The 16,076-nt window shown below is 40.5% G+C and overlaps 1 protein-coding gene across 1 annotated transcript in view; it reads right to left on the bottom strand.

Moving 5' to 3' along the window:
* Positions 1-7,642: 7,642 nt before the first annotated feature.
* LOC117825972 (LHFPL tetraspan subfamily member 6 protein) overlaps positions 7,643-16,076 on the bottom strand; it is a 46,821-nt gene continuing 38,387 nt past the window's right edge. Inside the window, exons 3-4 of the mRNA XM_034701989.1 lie at positions 13,528-13,626; positions 7,643-8,439 (exon numbers count right to left, since the gene is read on the bottom strand). Of these exons, the coding sequence (XP_034557880.1) occupies positions 8,321-8,439; positions 13,528-13,626 (218 nt within the window). The 3' untranslated portion in view covers positions 7,643-8,320. The remainder of the gene's footprint in view (positions 8,440-13,527; positions 13,627-16,076) is intronic.

Raw genomic sequence — 16,076 nt, 5'->3', positions numbered from 1 at the left:
AAAGAAAAGTCCCTGGCTCATTTCAGGGGGCAAAACTTTGAGCAAGCATTGACTAAAATCCTTAAAATAAGACATCAATTGTGTAAGAAGTTACAACAGCCCCAGCAAAATCTGACTTTTGGTGTTTTTCTGTGAATAAAGAAACAGATTGGTCAAATAGGAGAACCTTAAAGCTGCAATGACCAGATCTGACCAGTAGAAGGCAGAAGAATACAAAAACAAGCAGGCAGACACACACACACACACACACACACACACACACACACACACACACACACACACACACACACACACACACACACACACACACACACACACACACACACACACACACATCCTTCCTCACATCTAGGTATTCTCTGGGGTAAAATCAAACCTACATACTCTGCTCTACCTGAAGCACTTCCTGTCTTCCTGTGGTGTTTTCCTCTGGCATTCAGAGGCTTGTGAGGCATTTGGGGCATTTACCACATGGTTGTACCACATGCAGCCTATGTGGTAAGTTACAGCAGAGCCAGTATAGTAGATGTCCTGGAATTCCACACAAGTCTCCGAGTACCACAGAAACACCAGAGGAAATTGTCGCAAGAACACTAAAAAGTACCAAAGGAAATACTTCACATCTCAGGGTACCGGTGCCACAGCAGGACACGTGGTGTTTTACCACAGGGAACTTTTAAGCTGTACAGTCTCCACTTGCTTTTTGAGCATTAGACATCACCCTTTAATCAGTCATTTCATGGACAGGTGTAGTGAGCCTTATTATTATGATACATAAAGCTGCAGAACACCCTTCATTTGCAGACTCTTTTTGTACATAAACACAGAGTGTAGCGACCTTAATCTGCAGTTAAACAAAGGCAGGGACTTTCTTTGAGATGGGCTCTTAGTCTCCTAAATATAGAACTACTCCATATTATTGGTGGTTTGCTTTAACTAATTTGACAAAACAGCAGTTAAAAATTGGGTCAGTGGTTACAGAGGATTAAAGGATCAAGGCTGCATTCTTTAATAGGAGCTGAACTACTGTTTGCCTAAACCTGGATAAATACTCATGGCCGGAGAGCTGTTTGTGGCTGATAACATGCTGGGATTAACTTTATCAAAGACCTCCTGGAGGAGCTCAGTCAGGTCAACCTTTTGGGGACAGGTGATGCACTGTATATGAGTAATATCCCTTTCAAGCATGAGAGGAGCATAGTTTTAAAGCAGCAGCATGTTTGGAGTCCATCGCTCACAAGCCTTTGGTGAGGGGAAAAAAGAACCAGCGTGTTTCTCCTCTGAGGTTTTCTGTTCTGCAGAGGTTGGATAGCATAGTTGATTACACCGAACAGAAGCTCTGTGTTTTGACAAGGTTTAGATAGCAGCTTAGAGACTGCTGCTCTTGCATCTCCTCTGCATATATCTTACATTACAGTAAGGCTTGCACAGGGCCGTGAAATATTTGCATTCTTCAGGATGTCTGTTGAACTCTATCTCTGTAGAGGTTTGAGTTCCCAGTGTAAAGAGGAGGCTGTGAAGCTGGATTTTTTTCCCTTTAAATAGAATAAACTTCATCCAGCGACTTGATTCAGTGTTCAGAGGAAACTGTGTCATCTCTGCAAACTTTTAGAAGCTCGTTTTTTTTTTTTTATTCTTTGAAAATGTGCCAGAGGTATGATTTCAGCTCTCTGGAAATGGTGTGGTAGTACTTTTGGTCTCTAAAGAAGATAAAGTTGCTGTTGCCAGGTCTCACCCAGGCTCTGAAAAAAAAAAGCCACTGCCTGAGATTTAAATCTAACTGAAGTAGCTTGAAAGCCAATGCCAGTGTGCATCCTATGGTTTTTATTGAAGTTAAGTGCACACAGGAAGAAATCTGTGGGAGGATACCTGTGCATTTCCACTTCTGTTCCTTTCATCCAATCCCTCAGTGCCACTCTTCTCCAACCAGGAAATAACTTGGAGATGGATATGAGTGGTAGCGAGGGGGGGGATGAAGAGGGTTTTGAGGATGTTGATGTTTAAAACTTGTCTATCATGAAAAATTGCCATCCGTTATTGCTGAAGTGTTGCAGACGTATAGCCCTGAGGTAAGGAGACCATTTGCATTTCAAAGTGAGGAAACAACTACTGAGATGTAACTGGGTGTGGCCAGAGTTGCAACACCTTGAAACTTTAATCAAACTATGAAGCAACACTGAATTATCTGCCCTATTTAGATAGATAATACGCTTTATTCAAGCGAGGATCTTCATCCTGCATGCATGTCACTCATAACCCGAGGCTACATCCTCAGTTTTATCTTTATTTTTCTGATCTTTTATTTTGACAACACTTTGAATACCCTGCACAACCATGCCACTCTCAAACAGATGATTTTAATTTATCTAACTGAATAGACACCTGTGCTTGTTTACATCTCTCTGGCTCACTTAGACCTTGCTACATGGATGCATTTGGACCAATTTACACCTTATCATCATCATTTCCACAAAGATTAATCAAAACAAAGGAGAAAATCAAAGGAGTCAAAAGATGAATAAATGAAGGCTGCATTCAATTCGATGTAAGGGGTCTTGTAATGCACCTTCTGGCTTACTCACACACTGTCATGGCTTTCTAAGACGCCTGAATAGACCCAAGGCACTGTTAATATAATTACCCTCACCTGCTTTACCAATCATAAGTCCATCTTCTTCAAATTGTTCCTGGCACAGCTCTGCCTTATTCAAACCTGATGTTAATTAATTTCCCTCTAAAGAGCTCCACCGCGCGCTGCTCTTTTGTGTCGAGATCAGCCATTCGTGCTGAGATTTGTGAAGAGGTCCGACATCAAACTTTCATCCATTACTGCGGTTTTTGTCCTGCTGGAAACCAAATGTCAACGTTGGCTAAATATGAAAGCAGAAATAATCATCTTTTCCTAAAACTAACTGGTTGGTATTGTGACCTAAAAGTAATCATTTATGTTGGGGATGTGATACGGTTGCAGTTTTTGGTTCTGGTGTCTTAAAAAGATTTTCACATCAGTATATTCAGACAGTGTTGACGTGGTTGTCCACAGATCGGAGACAGTCTGGGTGAAGGTTTCATGTTTGACATATTAGCAAATCATAACACAGCAGGAATGGCCAGATGCAACACAGGATGTTTAAGAAGAGACCATGGTTTGATGTACTTTGTGTTGGAATAATTGATAAAAATCGATGCAAGATTTGAAAACTTTATGTAAAAGCTGCCTGGGCAGCTTCAACAGAAAGAGATTCATTGGTACCTCTCTTGTGTTCATAGGCTGGATGCCCTATCATGCAGAGACAGTTAATGTTGATGCATTAGGATGAAAGCTGATGTTTTATATGATGTTGATCTTAAACAGCAAAACTTGAAGAGTTGAGGGTTAAACATTCCTGAGTTGATTTTAACTCCCAAAATGTAGTTTCAACTATTTCTGATTTAAATGGTGTTTAGTGTTGGAGTTAATTGACAGTGTTGATTCATCAGTGTTAAAACTCTACATAAAGTCAATTTAAGTTCCTGCAGCTTTAGACTGTAAGTGAAATTAAGTCTAACTTCCTGAAATAAATAATAATTGATGTTGTGAACTGCTGTGTGTACAAAAAGACATCAGAGGAGAATATATGCGTTACAAAGCACATGTTTACAAGGACTTAGCAGCAACTGTGTCATGGTCTTTAGCTAATGTTAGCTAGCTGTTTATGGCAGCTATGTTTATCTCTCATCATTTGGGATAATTATGAACAATAGATGGAATGCTGCAGTAATATCTCATAATGCCCCCTCAGTTTTATCCAGTCTCAAAGTTTCAAATGTGAAGAGTTGTAAATTAATTCTTGTGACTTTTTGTCTTCAGCTTACAACCTTAAAATGTTAAGTATTTCAAAAGTGTGAATTTAACTCCAGAAAGTGTGGATCTTTAATTATAAATAGTTAAATGTTGTAACCATCAGCTGTCCATTTACCTCGAGTAGTTCTAAGCAGTGCATCCCACTCAACTGTGTTTGCAACGCCCATGTTGTCTCTGCAGAATGATTTGACACGCCATATTCCCAACATGGGAAATGAGAACATTTTAATACAGCATCAAACACAAGACCGAGCATGGGAGGGTGGGATTAGTCAGAGCCCTACTGGGAAAAAAAGAACACTGAGTAGACGTGTTATCAGCATGAATTATGAACACCTGTGTAGGCGTGCGTTGCCTATAATAGGTAGACTGGCACAATTAATATTGAGGAGCCAATGTCACATAAACACTTCCCTTTATTGAGGAGATTGAATCAAACTGCTAAACCCTGCTAACCACAGCATCTCTGTGTGAACCAGGTGAACCAGGGAACTTTAAGTTGTAATCCACATGAGCGTTGAGTAACAGTCTTTTGATCCTCTTTGCTGATTCAGTTTGTCTGATGCATGTTATCATGAATTCCCTTTGTGTCCCTGTCAACATAAACCCTATAAATGCCAGAGCTCTGGAGGCAGCCTGAACGTTGATTGAACGTTCTTCTTTGTACTGCGGGACGTTTTTAAGCTAAGCAAAGAACAAAGAACAGAACATATTCCATTAATTTTTTTTTTTTTTTCCCCAAACAGCTCAACTTTCTGAACACCATGGCTGTTATTGCGTTCTCGTTCATGTGAAACACCCCCGTGACTGTGTGCAGATAACTCACTTTAAGTTCCTTTTCATATTATATCCACATCCCGTACACTCACCTGTATTAATCCACAACAAAATAACTGCTGCTGAGGGGTGATGAGGGTGACAGGCCTCTATTTTGGTAAACAGGCTCTTCATGATTGCAGTCATGGCTCACTCTCTTGCTTTCCTGCGGCAATATCAATTATGCAATATCTTTATGGAGATTGGTATTATGGTTGCACAAAACCTTTTTTAAGCAGAGTTGCTCTTAAGGGCAGTAATTATCTGGCAAGGGTACTGTCAGGGAAGGAAAATTAATTATGAAGAATTAATTGATGTGGAAGTATCTAACTGGCTGCCAAGGTTGAAGTCTCTGAAGGTGATTCAGAGCTTTTACCCTAAATAATCCGATCACAGACATTAAAAAAAGACGCTACACAATTAAGGTGTTGTTAGCTGCCATCAAATATTTACATGCCTGAAATCTCAGTATTATTTATTTGTGATATGATTGTGTTTGTACACATCTTTCTAAAGTGTCTTTGACAGCTTCTGTGGCTTATGCTGATAGTTGCAGACCTTCCTGAACAGCTAATCTTAGTCAGTTAATTGAGTTGCAGTGCAGTGGGTAGCGCTGTGGCCTCAAGTTGAGAAGGTTCCTGGTTCGAGTCCCCGTGGAGTTTGTGTGGAGTTTGCATGTTCTCCCTGCGCATGCGTGGGTTCTCTCCGGGTACTCTGGCTTCCTCCCACAGTCCAAAAACATGCTCACCAGGTTGATTGGTCACTCTAAATTGCCTGTAGGTGTGAGTGTGTGCCTGAATGGTTGTCAGTCTTCCATGTTTGCCCTGTGATAGGTTGGCGACCTGTCTAGGGTGTACCCTGTCTTCCGCCTGAAGTCAGCTGGGATAAGCAGTCCAGATAATGGATGGATGGATATCCTTGTCAATTTGATATATATATTTAAGCTCTGTATAAATTATGGGCACAGTTTAGACATAGTGATGCCATCCATTGGTTTGTGAGGGGGCGTTAAGAATTCGACTATTGCAGCAGCCATATTGGAAATGCTACCAGGCTAATCTAGAAACCAGCAAAGAAGTGGAGTTGAGCAAAAAGCCACAATGCATCCATCTTTCAGTCAAATCAGCCACACCCCTCACTATGCATAACTCTACAGCCTGGTTTAAACTTATGTGTTGACTCCACGCACTAGCTACTCTGTAGTGGTCAACCTGTCTGTGTTGCTCTGCAATACTCTGCCTGAACGCTAGTTGGCAGTGTGATGTCTTTGCTAGTTATAACACCAGTTTGATGTGAAATGAGATGACACATCTCAAGAGGTTATTCCTAAGAAAAAATTTGGATACAAGTTTCCAGTCCTGAAATGTTCTCTGCTTGTTTTAATAGGACTGAATCTGAATAACTGAATAAGCAGCAGTTGATCATACTGCAATTATTGCAAAAAAGAATCATTGAAGGCAGAGGTTTTAACAAAGGAATAAATGAGTGTCAGAGAATAAAATGTTTCCTTTTTTGTTCCAAGCTGTGAACATTTGAATCCTGTTGTTAAAATTAGCTTTTTAATATGGGTTGTGGTGGGGGCTCTTTGGCTTTTGGAGTTAGCCACAAGTGGACACTGGAGGAACTGCAGCTTTTTTTTCTTTGCACTTCTGCATTGGCTTCATTTTTACCCTCTGAAGGTTGCTGCTTGTTCTGAATATGTTTCCTGTCTCTGCCTCTTAAAGTGATACTCCATGCAGTACATTTTGATATTGTATGTATCGTTCTAACACCCCGTCTGTTTAAAAACTCCCCTTGAATAGTTGGTTTACTGAATTTTCAAACTATTCTCTATTTATACTTGTATCAAACATACAGAGTTTTATTTCAGCCTCACTTTTGAAATGTTTGCTTGTGTAAATCAGTGTCTGGTTCTCATGGTGTTAAAATACTAAAAGAGCTCACAGCATAACAGCAGCTCAGTCAGCTTGAATTCACATCAGCTCTATCATTCCTTTTTAGACTGAGCAGCTCATGAGAGCAGCTGTACGTACTGGTTACCATACATTTTGCATGTTTTAAGACAATCAGCCACCAACGAGATACAAGACCTCAGATCGTATCCTGTGCCCTGTCAGTATGAGGTACGGGTGCTGATATAAAGGAGGGAACGCTCCGGTTGACCCCAATGTGTCAGCGTCTGCTGATGAGGCATCTGGTTGACACTCTGTAACAATCACGGGTGATATCAATCAGCAGCAGATCAGAGAGGCGGCAGCATGCAGAGGAGCTATGCTAACATATTAAACAGAGTGAGTATGTAGGGAGATTTCTCAAGTGAGGACTGAAAGAAGGGAGGGGGCTAACTATTATCTGGGGGCTGGCACGCATTGTGAGAAAATGGGCATGCTAATGAGGGCAATGCATGGAGAACAGCTGCATTGTAAATGAGCTGACTTTGAACACTTGGGCTTGGATAATCTCTGAAGTGTTGTTTGGTAATCAAAGGAGGAGACAGAGAGAAATAATGGACTAAAACTAGTAGCAGAGGCATCAGTGCTGCTTAGGCCTCTGTTGACACACATACAGCTGTGCTAATTGCTATGAAAAGGTTGCCATTACTCTTTTTTCAAACTCTGAAGGCAGGTTGAGGAACCCCTGAGGAGACTGATGCACCACTGCTCAACGTCCCAGCGTATGAACACTAAAAGTCTCAGGCTTTGTCTGAAACACTCGGGCACTTTGAAGTTCAGTAACCTGGTCAAAAGGAAAGTAATCCAACGAGAGGTCACAGGATTTACTTCATCAATAATAGAGAAAAGTTGAATTCACAGCACTGCACGGCCTTATCCCCCATATCGATTGGGGGGGAAAAGGACTCCCACATGCAGTGAACACTACCAAGATCAAGAGGTCATGGGAAAAGCTTTGAGGAATGTGAGTGCAGGCCTGTTCACTTTACCTCAGGGTCTACATTCTGTGCCTGAAATAACAATCCAAAGCCAGAATTCAATAAACATTTATTTACAAAACCAAAATAATATGACAAAGAATAACTTGAAGAGTGAATACAAAACATGTGCTAATATGATAAAATACATTATCATACACAACGTATATTTTTATGAATGTGTTAAATAAACTCTGCTTAGATTTGTTGAAATCTGGAAAGGCTGAGTCGAGGAAGCAGGCAGCCAGTGTGGGATTGCTTTACATTATAGGGATTATTGCATTTCAGTTTGTGTTTAAGGCAAGGATGAGACATGAAGAGGAGACAGGAACACTTCACGTTACAATGAAGCAATATTACTTTTCTCTTCATCACAGGGCACACTATCACATAAACATCTATGACTGAAGGAGAGGAAGACAAACAGAGAATATTCTTCTTGTTAAAGAAATAGTCATGTAACAATTTTTACAAATAGGATTGGTCCATACATTTTTCATTTAAGAACAACTTTTTAAGAGCAGACCCAGTTTTCAAAGCCATGTGTTTGTGCTGCATAATGAAACAGTCCCTGCAGTTGTCTGATGAGTAGTGTCCATGATGTGCAGAGCACCAGAATGACTTGCTGTCTTTGGTGCCCGATGTGCTGTACTGGTTCGAGTCCGCACAGTCAGAGTCCTCTCTCCTTCACCTGGGGGTCTCTGCCGGTCCCCGTCTCCCTGATGCTCCCTTCAGTACGGGTACTGCTTCTGCTTCTTTCCTGCAAAACAGGACAGCCAGGTGCACAACAGCATGGCAGCCGCCGCCCCGGCTCCGGTGCAGTAATACGCCCAGCCAATCTGGCAGGACCCTGCAGGAGAAAGAAGAGGAATCAGGGCGATATCTTTTCACTCTTTATTTTATCTCTCTGTCTGTCAGCAAGTATCAACAAAACCCTATTATTCTTTCAATGAAATATGAAGAGATAAGAGTTTGGCAGAGGAATGACTGATTTGTTTTGGATTAACAGAATATATAAGTGTCTGAAGAGACTGAAACTGTTAACTCTACATTTATAGTTATTTTAAAGGTAAACTGCTTTTAAATCACGACTGGAATAAAAGGAAAAAATACTTCAATGCAGAGGAGCTCAAGCTTTAAAGTATTATGAGATTAAATAAATAAAGTGCAGGAGGATCAGCACTGTTAATATTTACAGGATTAGAGGCATTCTAGTTTTAATGAGGCTTTTACTCTGCACTGTATAATAGTGTTCACATCGTCTGTCTAAATGAGTTAACAACTTTCACTGAACCTTGGTGCATAATTCATATTTCAGCCGTGCACCAAATGTGCAACATGAACACTATTAGACATGTCTGTGGTCAGAGGTAGTTGTAGAACTGTTCAGTGTTCATGGACGTTTGATTTTCTGTCAGCATGAATGGAAATGTGTGAATTGGGAGTGACAGCCTATTATTAATACAACTGTTAAACCTTCTTCCACTCACTTAAAATAAACATGCACATTTTTTAATGCATCATCTTTTTATGCAGAACTGGATTAAATCCCGCTCAACTGGATCAATCATTAACATGTTAGAATTAAAAGAAGAACATGTTGTGAATTACTTCACATTCATACTGAAGACAAGTGCTCTGATACACAGTGCCACCGCTTCTAAATTTAACCCCTTGGTGTAGCAGGACTTCTTACCAGTTTAGAGTACCCTTCCCTGTCCTCTCCATAATATAGTTTCTCTTGGCAATACATAACAGCACCTAAAATGCATTCTCTATGACACTCTACATTATGCTCGTGTCCTCTCGTGGGTGTTACATGATGCTCACTTTGTCTGTTTTCTGTAACCAAAAGTAACCAAAGCATTCTTGTTTGCATAGACTGATGAAAAATTGACGCAGCATGCAGAGATGAAGAGGTTCTTTGTTTGTGTGACACACTGCAGTAGTTTTTTCAATAAATGTCTGATGTGAAATTCTGCATTATCTTCTGGTTTCTTTTATTCACTATGGGAATTTAAAATGTAATCATAAAGGTTACTGGACACATGATACACATGCCAACAAGTGAACAAGGGGAGGACAGGCACTTGTTTCTTTCCACTTAAAGCCTCACACCAACATTTTTCTCCCTCCTGTGAAAAGTGTAGCATTGTTGAAACAAATGCACTGAACATAATTGAACCTCATTTGCAAACAGACCGTCTGGTATGTGAAAAATGCACCCTCGCTATAGGCTACAGCAAGCTTTTGGAAAGTAGAGTACAGTCAAAAAAATGCTGACACTGAGCCAAGAGCTAAAAGCAAAGACAAATTAAAATGAAACCCCTGTAAGATGCTTCTTCTGTTTCACTCAGATTAAATTATGTAAATCATTACACAAAGATGTGACCCAAATCTGACTCTAAATTTGGAAAACGTTGTAATGACCATCAAGACACCTCATTAAAGTGTCACATTTTAGGGGAATATCTGATTAAATATCATTATTATCCAATTACCAGCTTGGCTGAAGGAAGAGGAGGCGTCCCATTAACAATTCATATCAGAAATGTCTTCAGCTGTTCTGATTCTCTGTCGCCTTTTCAAAGGAAGGACTTGGATTTTCATGAATGCACTCTGTGGGCTTCAGTGCGATCACTTTCCCAACTTTTTTCATCTTAGACATACATGCCATCAATCTGACCTGCAGCTCAAAGTCATCTTTGAATGACTGAAGTACTGACTGCTCTCTCTTCATGATTAATGAGTCTGTAAAAAGGGAGATTCAAAGCTCTCATTGTAAGAGAGCACATCACACTGTTCTCTGGGGACAGACAACATGTTCCTGTCAATTGTGCAACCAACAAGGAGGTGGAGCTGAAATAACGGGTGCTGTCGTCTCCAGCAGGCTAACTTAACATGCCAGAGGCAGAGAAGATGCAAGCAAACTAGTTAACAACAATTTATCCAGACTGAGCGTCTGTTCTTTCAAAGAGAAAATCACAAAATTATCCCGACGTAATTACTTCTGCTGACATTTCAGTAATGAACAGGATGTTTAGGAATTTAAATCAGTCAGAGTTATGTCCGCCTGAATTATATGTAATGATTTAGAGTTAAATGCTGTTAAAAATGTCACATCGATCAACTGACAAAATGCAGCTGTTATACTCATGCATCCAACATCCACGTCTCCACATCATCTATCAAAGCATTGTTATGTTTCTTGCTCTTCAGTGGGTTTGTTCTTCTTTCTGTTCAGAGGTCAGTTTGTCATGAAATAGGAGATGGACATGGATGGTTGAGAGGTTCTCTGGTTACACTGTTGGGTCAAATGATCCCTTGAGTAACACTGTATTGATTATTGGTAAAAGCTAATGGTTGGATTTCATGGAGTTTGGCTCTGGATATTCACGGTCTGCAGTCAGTGATTACAATGTTTTTGGTGGTCACACTGACCTTCGTATCTCACCACAAACAGGCTAAATGTTTATTTAAACAAACCTTGTATCAGTGTTATGATATTAGTGGCACCTGCCATACTCCACCCCTCCACCCCACCATTTCTCTCTCATCTGATTCATGATGTCTTGAGTCCAGTCCCTCTTAAAGCTCCATTCCCCAGGTGGTCACATTGTGAGGGGTTTCCTGATTCTCTCTGTTTGTACATTTTGCTTTGTAAATGCCTCACAAGTAATGCTTCTGTCTGTATCCCTCAAAGTAATCTATGAGCTATTTTTAACTTCCTGCCCATTGTTTATTCATCTATGCAGTGATAAATCTGAATGGCTGCTCACATCTGTAAATAAAGTGAAACACAGTATAGATCTTAGTGTGTGATATCTCCTTCCCTTACACCCAGCACTTTAGCAAATCTTGGTCTTCCTGCATTATCTAACACTGATCATCACAAACAGAGTCAAATAGACGCAGTGATATCTACCATTAGATCGATAGATCCAAAGATAAAATCCACTTCATTTTTAACATCCTATTCGTTTTCACTTGTGCCATCTTCAAATCAAGATGTTAACTTTGAACACAACATGCAGAAAAATCACAAGATATTTGAGGATGAACAAGGTGAATTTTAATGACCGCATCCCTTTATGAAGCATCTCCCTTGTGATACTTTCCCCCCTTATTTTTAGACCCAGCACTGGTGAGGCAGAAAGAACGAAGGGAAGAATAAGAGTTTATGACTGGTTATAGGGATGCTCTAAAGGGACTCATTTCTTAGTCGATTGAACAGAAGTTTAAATTCTAACTAGCCGACTCGTCTAAAGGTAAACAGTAAACAGAAAACAGCCAAAATTGGGCATGATATAATTAACAGGGCTAAACACAGGATGACAGAGTCTGCAGGTGATGATGGCTAACGTTCGCACTTCTATCACCACCAGCCTTTGGTCCTCCATGTAGGTTAACCGACAAGTATTATGGAATTGAATAGCGAGGGTGATGACGTTTAAGTAGTTGACTAAATTCACACACATCCCAAATTATGAAGCAGATTAGGATTAACAGTGACCGCTCTTTATGGCCTACAAAAGCTAACAAGATCGTCAATGACAATATTGACAATTTTCTATATTGTATTGTTAACACCTGTAAATAATGTGGGGGAACGTGGTGGACAAGAGGATTCACTTTACGCTAAAGAAATAGTCTTCATAATAAATAAATAATAGCATTTGATTGCTAAAAGAAAGCCGGATGAGAAACACAACTTCAGCAAGTACTGGACAAAATTAACAAAGATGTAGTAAGTAATGCTTTGTCCACAGGGGGCGCCAAAATGGACCCGAACAGAAAGTTCCTCACAGGAACTTTAAGTATTATGAGGGACAGTAATAATAATCTTTATTTATAGAGCACTTTTCAAAAACTATGTTACAATGTGCTTTACAATGCCTCAAAGGACATGTGCAAAATAAAGAACATTCTAAAAGACCATACAGTTAGTGCAAGTATCATTACTATTAAAATATCCCCTTGTTTTCAGCTGAGTTTTTGGGACTGAAAGTAGCTCTTTGCCCGAGGATCACAGATTGCACACTGGAGTGTATGATGTTAAAAGGTTAGAGATAAAACTGGGGCTGAGACCATGCAGTGCTTTAAAAGTAACCAATACAATCTTTAAATCAATTCTAAAACGTACTGGCAGCCAATGTGGAGAAGCTAAAACAGGCAGGATGTGGTCAGTAAGACTCACAGCACAGGGAAGATTTAGTTGTTTTGTACCAAGCCATACCTTTTATCTTTTAGCAGATTTAATAGTTATCAAGAGTAATGAAAACATGGAGTAGAAACTATCCTAAGTTGAAAAATGTATTACTTATAAATAAGGAGAGGTAGAAACTCTATTAAATCTGAGAACTCGGTCACCTAATTAAAAAAAGTTTAGAACGGTCTCACCAGTTTTATGAAACTTTACCTCTGACATCCCCTCAGAGCATCAGGTTCACATTAAATGATTTAACGCATTAATTAGAAAAATTTGAATACTCTATGATGAGATTTAAAAGAAAAAAGTAGCAGCGGTGTGAAAAACTCCACCACCTGTCTGATACAGTAACAGATTACTGTCTGTGAGATAGTCCTGACAACACCAGCTGAATACAGAGCACAAATCAAACTCCTGCTTATTCTCAGCACATTTTTATGGATATGAAATACTGTAGAAATAAACTAGAAACTCTGTATGAATGCTTGGTGTTGTGTGTGTCTGCTCGGCCTCTGAAAAACACAGAATCTAAAAAATAGTCTGTTCTTTCTTTCTATTGTTTCCATAGTTTTATCTGTACTGCGACCGGCGCGCTCAGCTAACACAAGACAAATTGACATGGTCGTGGTTGAAGGATCAGTGTAATTTAGTTTGTGTGCACAGGCTGCAGGTGGGTGCGTGTGTGTGTTGTGTGTGTGTTTGCATGTTGGATCTGCCTGCTAAACTTACCTAGTTGAAACTGGTCCGAGCTGTTGTTGCAGGTCTGCTGTACCTCCTCGCTGTCCCATCCCAAAGGATAGAGCGCACAGCCGGATCCTATGAGGAGACCTGAGAAGGAGAGAAGGAGAGTCTGTCAGCGATGAAGGACTCGCCGTACTGAACACTGAGGCTTCTGAAAGTATCACACAGCATGACTGGAGGTTGAAAGGGCACCGTCTGTGAGAGGGAAACTGCAGTAAGGACAAACTCTAGCCACAAGGTGTTCTCTCAGCTTCTTTTAAGGAGGGTCAGCTTTGTTTTTAGAGAGCCTCCTGTGTGGATTTGCATTATTTAAGAAACTCTTAATTCATGAGGAAGAAAAATGCAAAAATGTGTTGCTTTTGTCTGTGTTGCAGATATCCAGGTAGATGAATTGCATTCAAACTCAGGTTTCGTGTGGATTCACTCTCACTCTTAGGTAAGGTTGTTGTAGTCGCTGCTGCTTTCAGACAGACTGATGTGTGTGACATCACCTCTGTGATTTGTTTTCGTTTTATCACCTGTTTCCAGCAGATACTGACAGGGAGCAGTTCTGACCTGTTCCAGCAGTTCTACCTTTTGAACAAACCTCCCACCCTCTTTGTAGAATAAAACGGGTTGTGATTTTTAACACTTCATCACGTTTATACAGCAACAAAACAAAGTGCTCCTCCGCCAGCAGCTCATAAAGTAGCTGCAAATGAACGACCAACATATGCAAATAGCTTGGCAATTTCTCACAGAGGCAACAGCGAGAAAAACAAGCATTTTCCGTACGCAATAATTACTGTAAAACTCCGGAAAATCCTTGAGGGACTGCTTTATGTCAGTGATTAAAGAGACTTATGAGTGCGCTTAAAGCTGCACACAGAGACAAGAGTAAAATCTAGTCAAGGCCATTACATTAAGGATTAATATCCACAATATTAGCCCGTAGCCAGGTCTTGACAAGTTATTCCCTGGATGCCAAGGCCTGTCTCTTGAAATTACCCTGTGGGGCCCCCTGGTAGGTGGCTCTGCCATCACATTAGCTTAATCCCCTCCGCCGTGTCTGCCCTGCTATCAGTTTTTGGGATGTGAGGATGGCAGCATAGGAAGGGGATGCCAGAAAGCCCTGCCTTCCAACTAGGACTGCCTAACTACATCTAGGCCAGATAACGAGCAGAAATTAATCCACATGCTAATGCAGATGGGCCCCACAAAGCAACGAACATCAGAGGTGATAGAAGTGAAAAGAAAAGTGGAGAAAAGAAAAGAAAAGACATCTTTGTTTTCACTGGTTCGAGGAACGAAAGGACGGAGAATGTCATGGGCTCAGCTCTGGGAGGAAAAACGAGCGGCTGATAATGGCACCTGTGGTAGAAAAATCAATTCGGTGAAATGCCAGCATGTTGATGAGAATGAAGGGATATAAAAAGGCTCTAACCAGGGCTGTGTCATTACAGCTCAGGATCACAGGGAATCCAGGGATTGTTATACGGAGAAACTCAGCCGTTTCTTCTTCAGACTCGTAAGAGAACTTCTGAAGGATTTCGGCTTCAGACCTAAAATTACTACCTTTAGCCGAGCAGAAGAAGAGCAGGAGTTACACAGGAGCATTTGATGTGAGTCCCTGTGCAAGCAGCCACTGTGGAGCGCAGATGAACAGACAAAACCATGATTCTCTGAGGTGCAAAATGCATTTAGGAGCCTGGGAGCACACACTCAGTCCTCTAAAATATCCTCTGTTATATAATGTTATGCAGTGTGATTTGATTCAAATTTGTAACAGTAAAGACTGTAAAGCATCTGAGCATTTTAATGTATTCATGATTAATATTTAACAAAATCAAAAATTCCCTTTCATGTGTTGTGTGATGCAGAGAGATACAGCAGCATGTAATCAAATCCAATATCTTTGCAGCACGAGGAAGGGAAAAATAATGCAGGGCAGAAAGAAGTGTCTTTGTTTCCCTGAGATATTGTTATTCCATCCCACACCGCTGTTAGATTTCCACTTGTGAAATCAAGATTTATGAGGCTCTTCAATCAGCCTTTAATTAACACATTTGTTAAAATCATCCCAACTACAGAGGGCTGCAGCTCTATGGCAGACACCTCTGAGAGTCAGAGTGAGGGGAAGAAAGACTTCAGAGCATATTTTCCACATCAGGTCAGATCATGATGTCGACAGAGAACGCTGTGAAAGGAAAAAAAAAAAAAAAGGACTGCAGACAGGAGGGAAATTATTGCCACAACAAAAGACGTGAGCTCAGTTCCATTGTGTAACCACAATAAAACCTCAAAGGTTTGTGGGTGAGTGAAGTGTCTGTTGTTGTTTTTGGGGATAAACTCAGAGAGCCTGCAGTGGGAAAAATCAATGTGTTCCCATGGCACCACTGACACACAAACTAACACTAAAAAAACAACAACAACACATATGTGGAAGCAGATAAACAAACATAAATCACATTGCTAAGGTGTAACTCAATTCCATACGTGGTGCTACGTTTCCCCTTTTTTGCTTTTATCATTCGAGTTATTTTTCCCACGATGGTTAA

The sequence above is a fragment of the Notolabrus celidotus genome, chromosome 14, assembly GCF_009762535.1.
Source record: "Notolabrus celidotus isolate fNotCel1 chromosome 14, fNotCel1.pri, whole genome shotgun sequence".
In the NCBI taxonomy this organism is placed as follows: Eukaryota; Metazoa; Chordata; class Actinopteri; order Labriformes; family Labridae; genus Notolabrus; species Notolabrus celidotus.
Note: the sequence above shows the minus strand (reverse complement) of the source record. Positions and strands in the feature narration are given on the sequence as shown.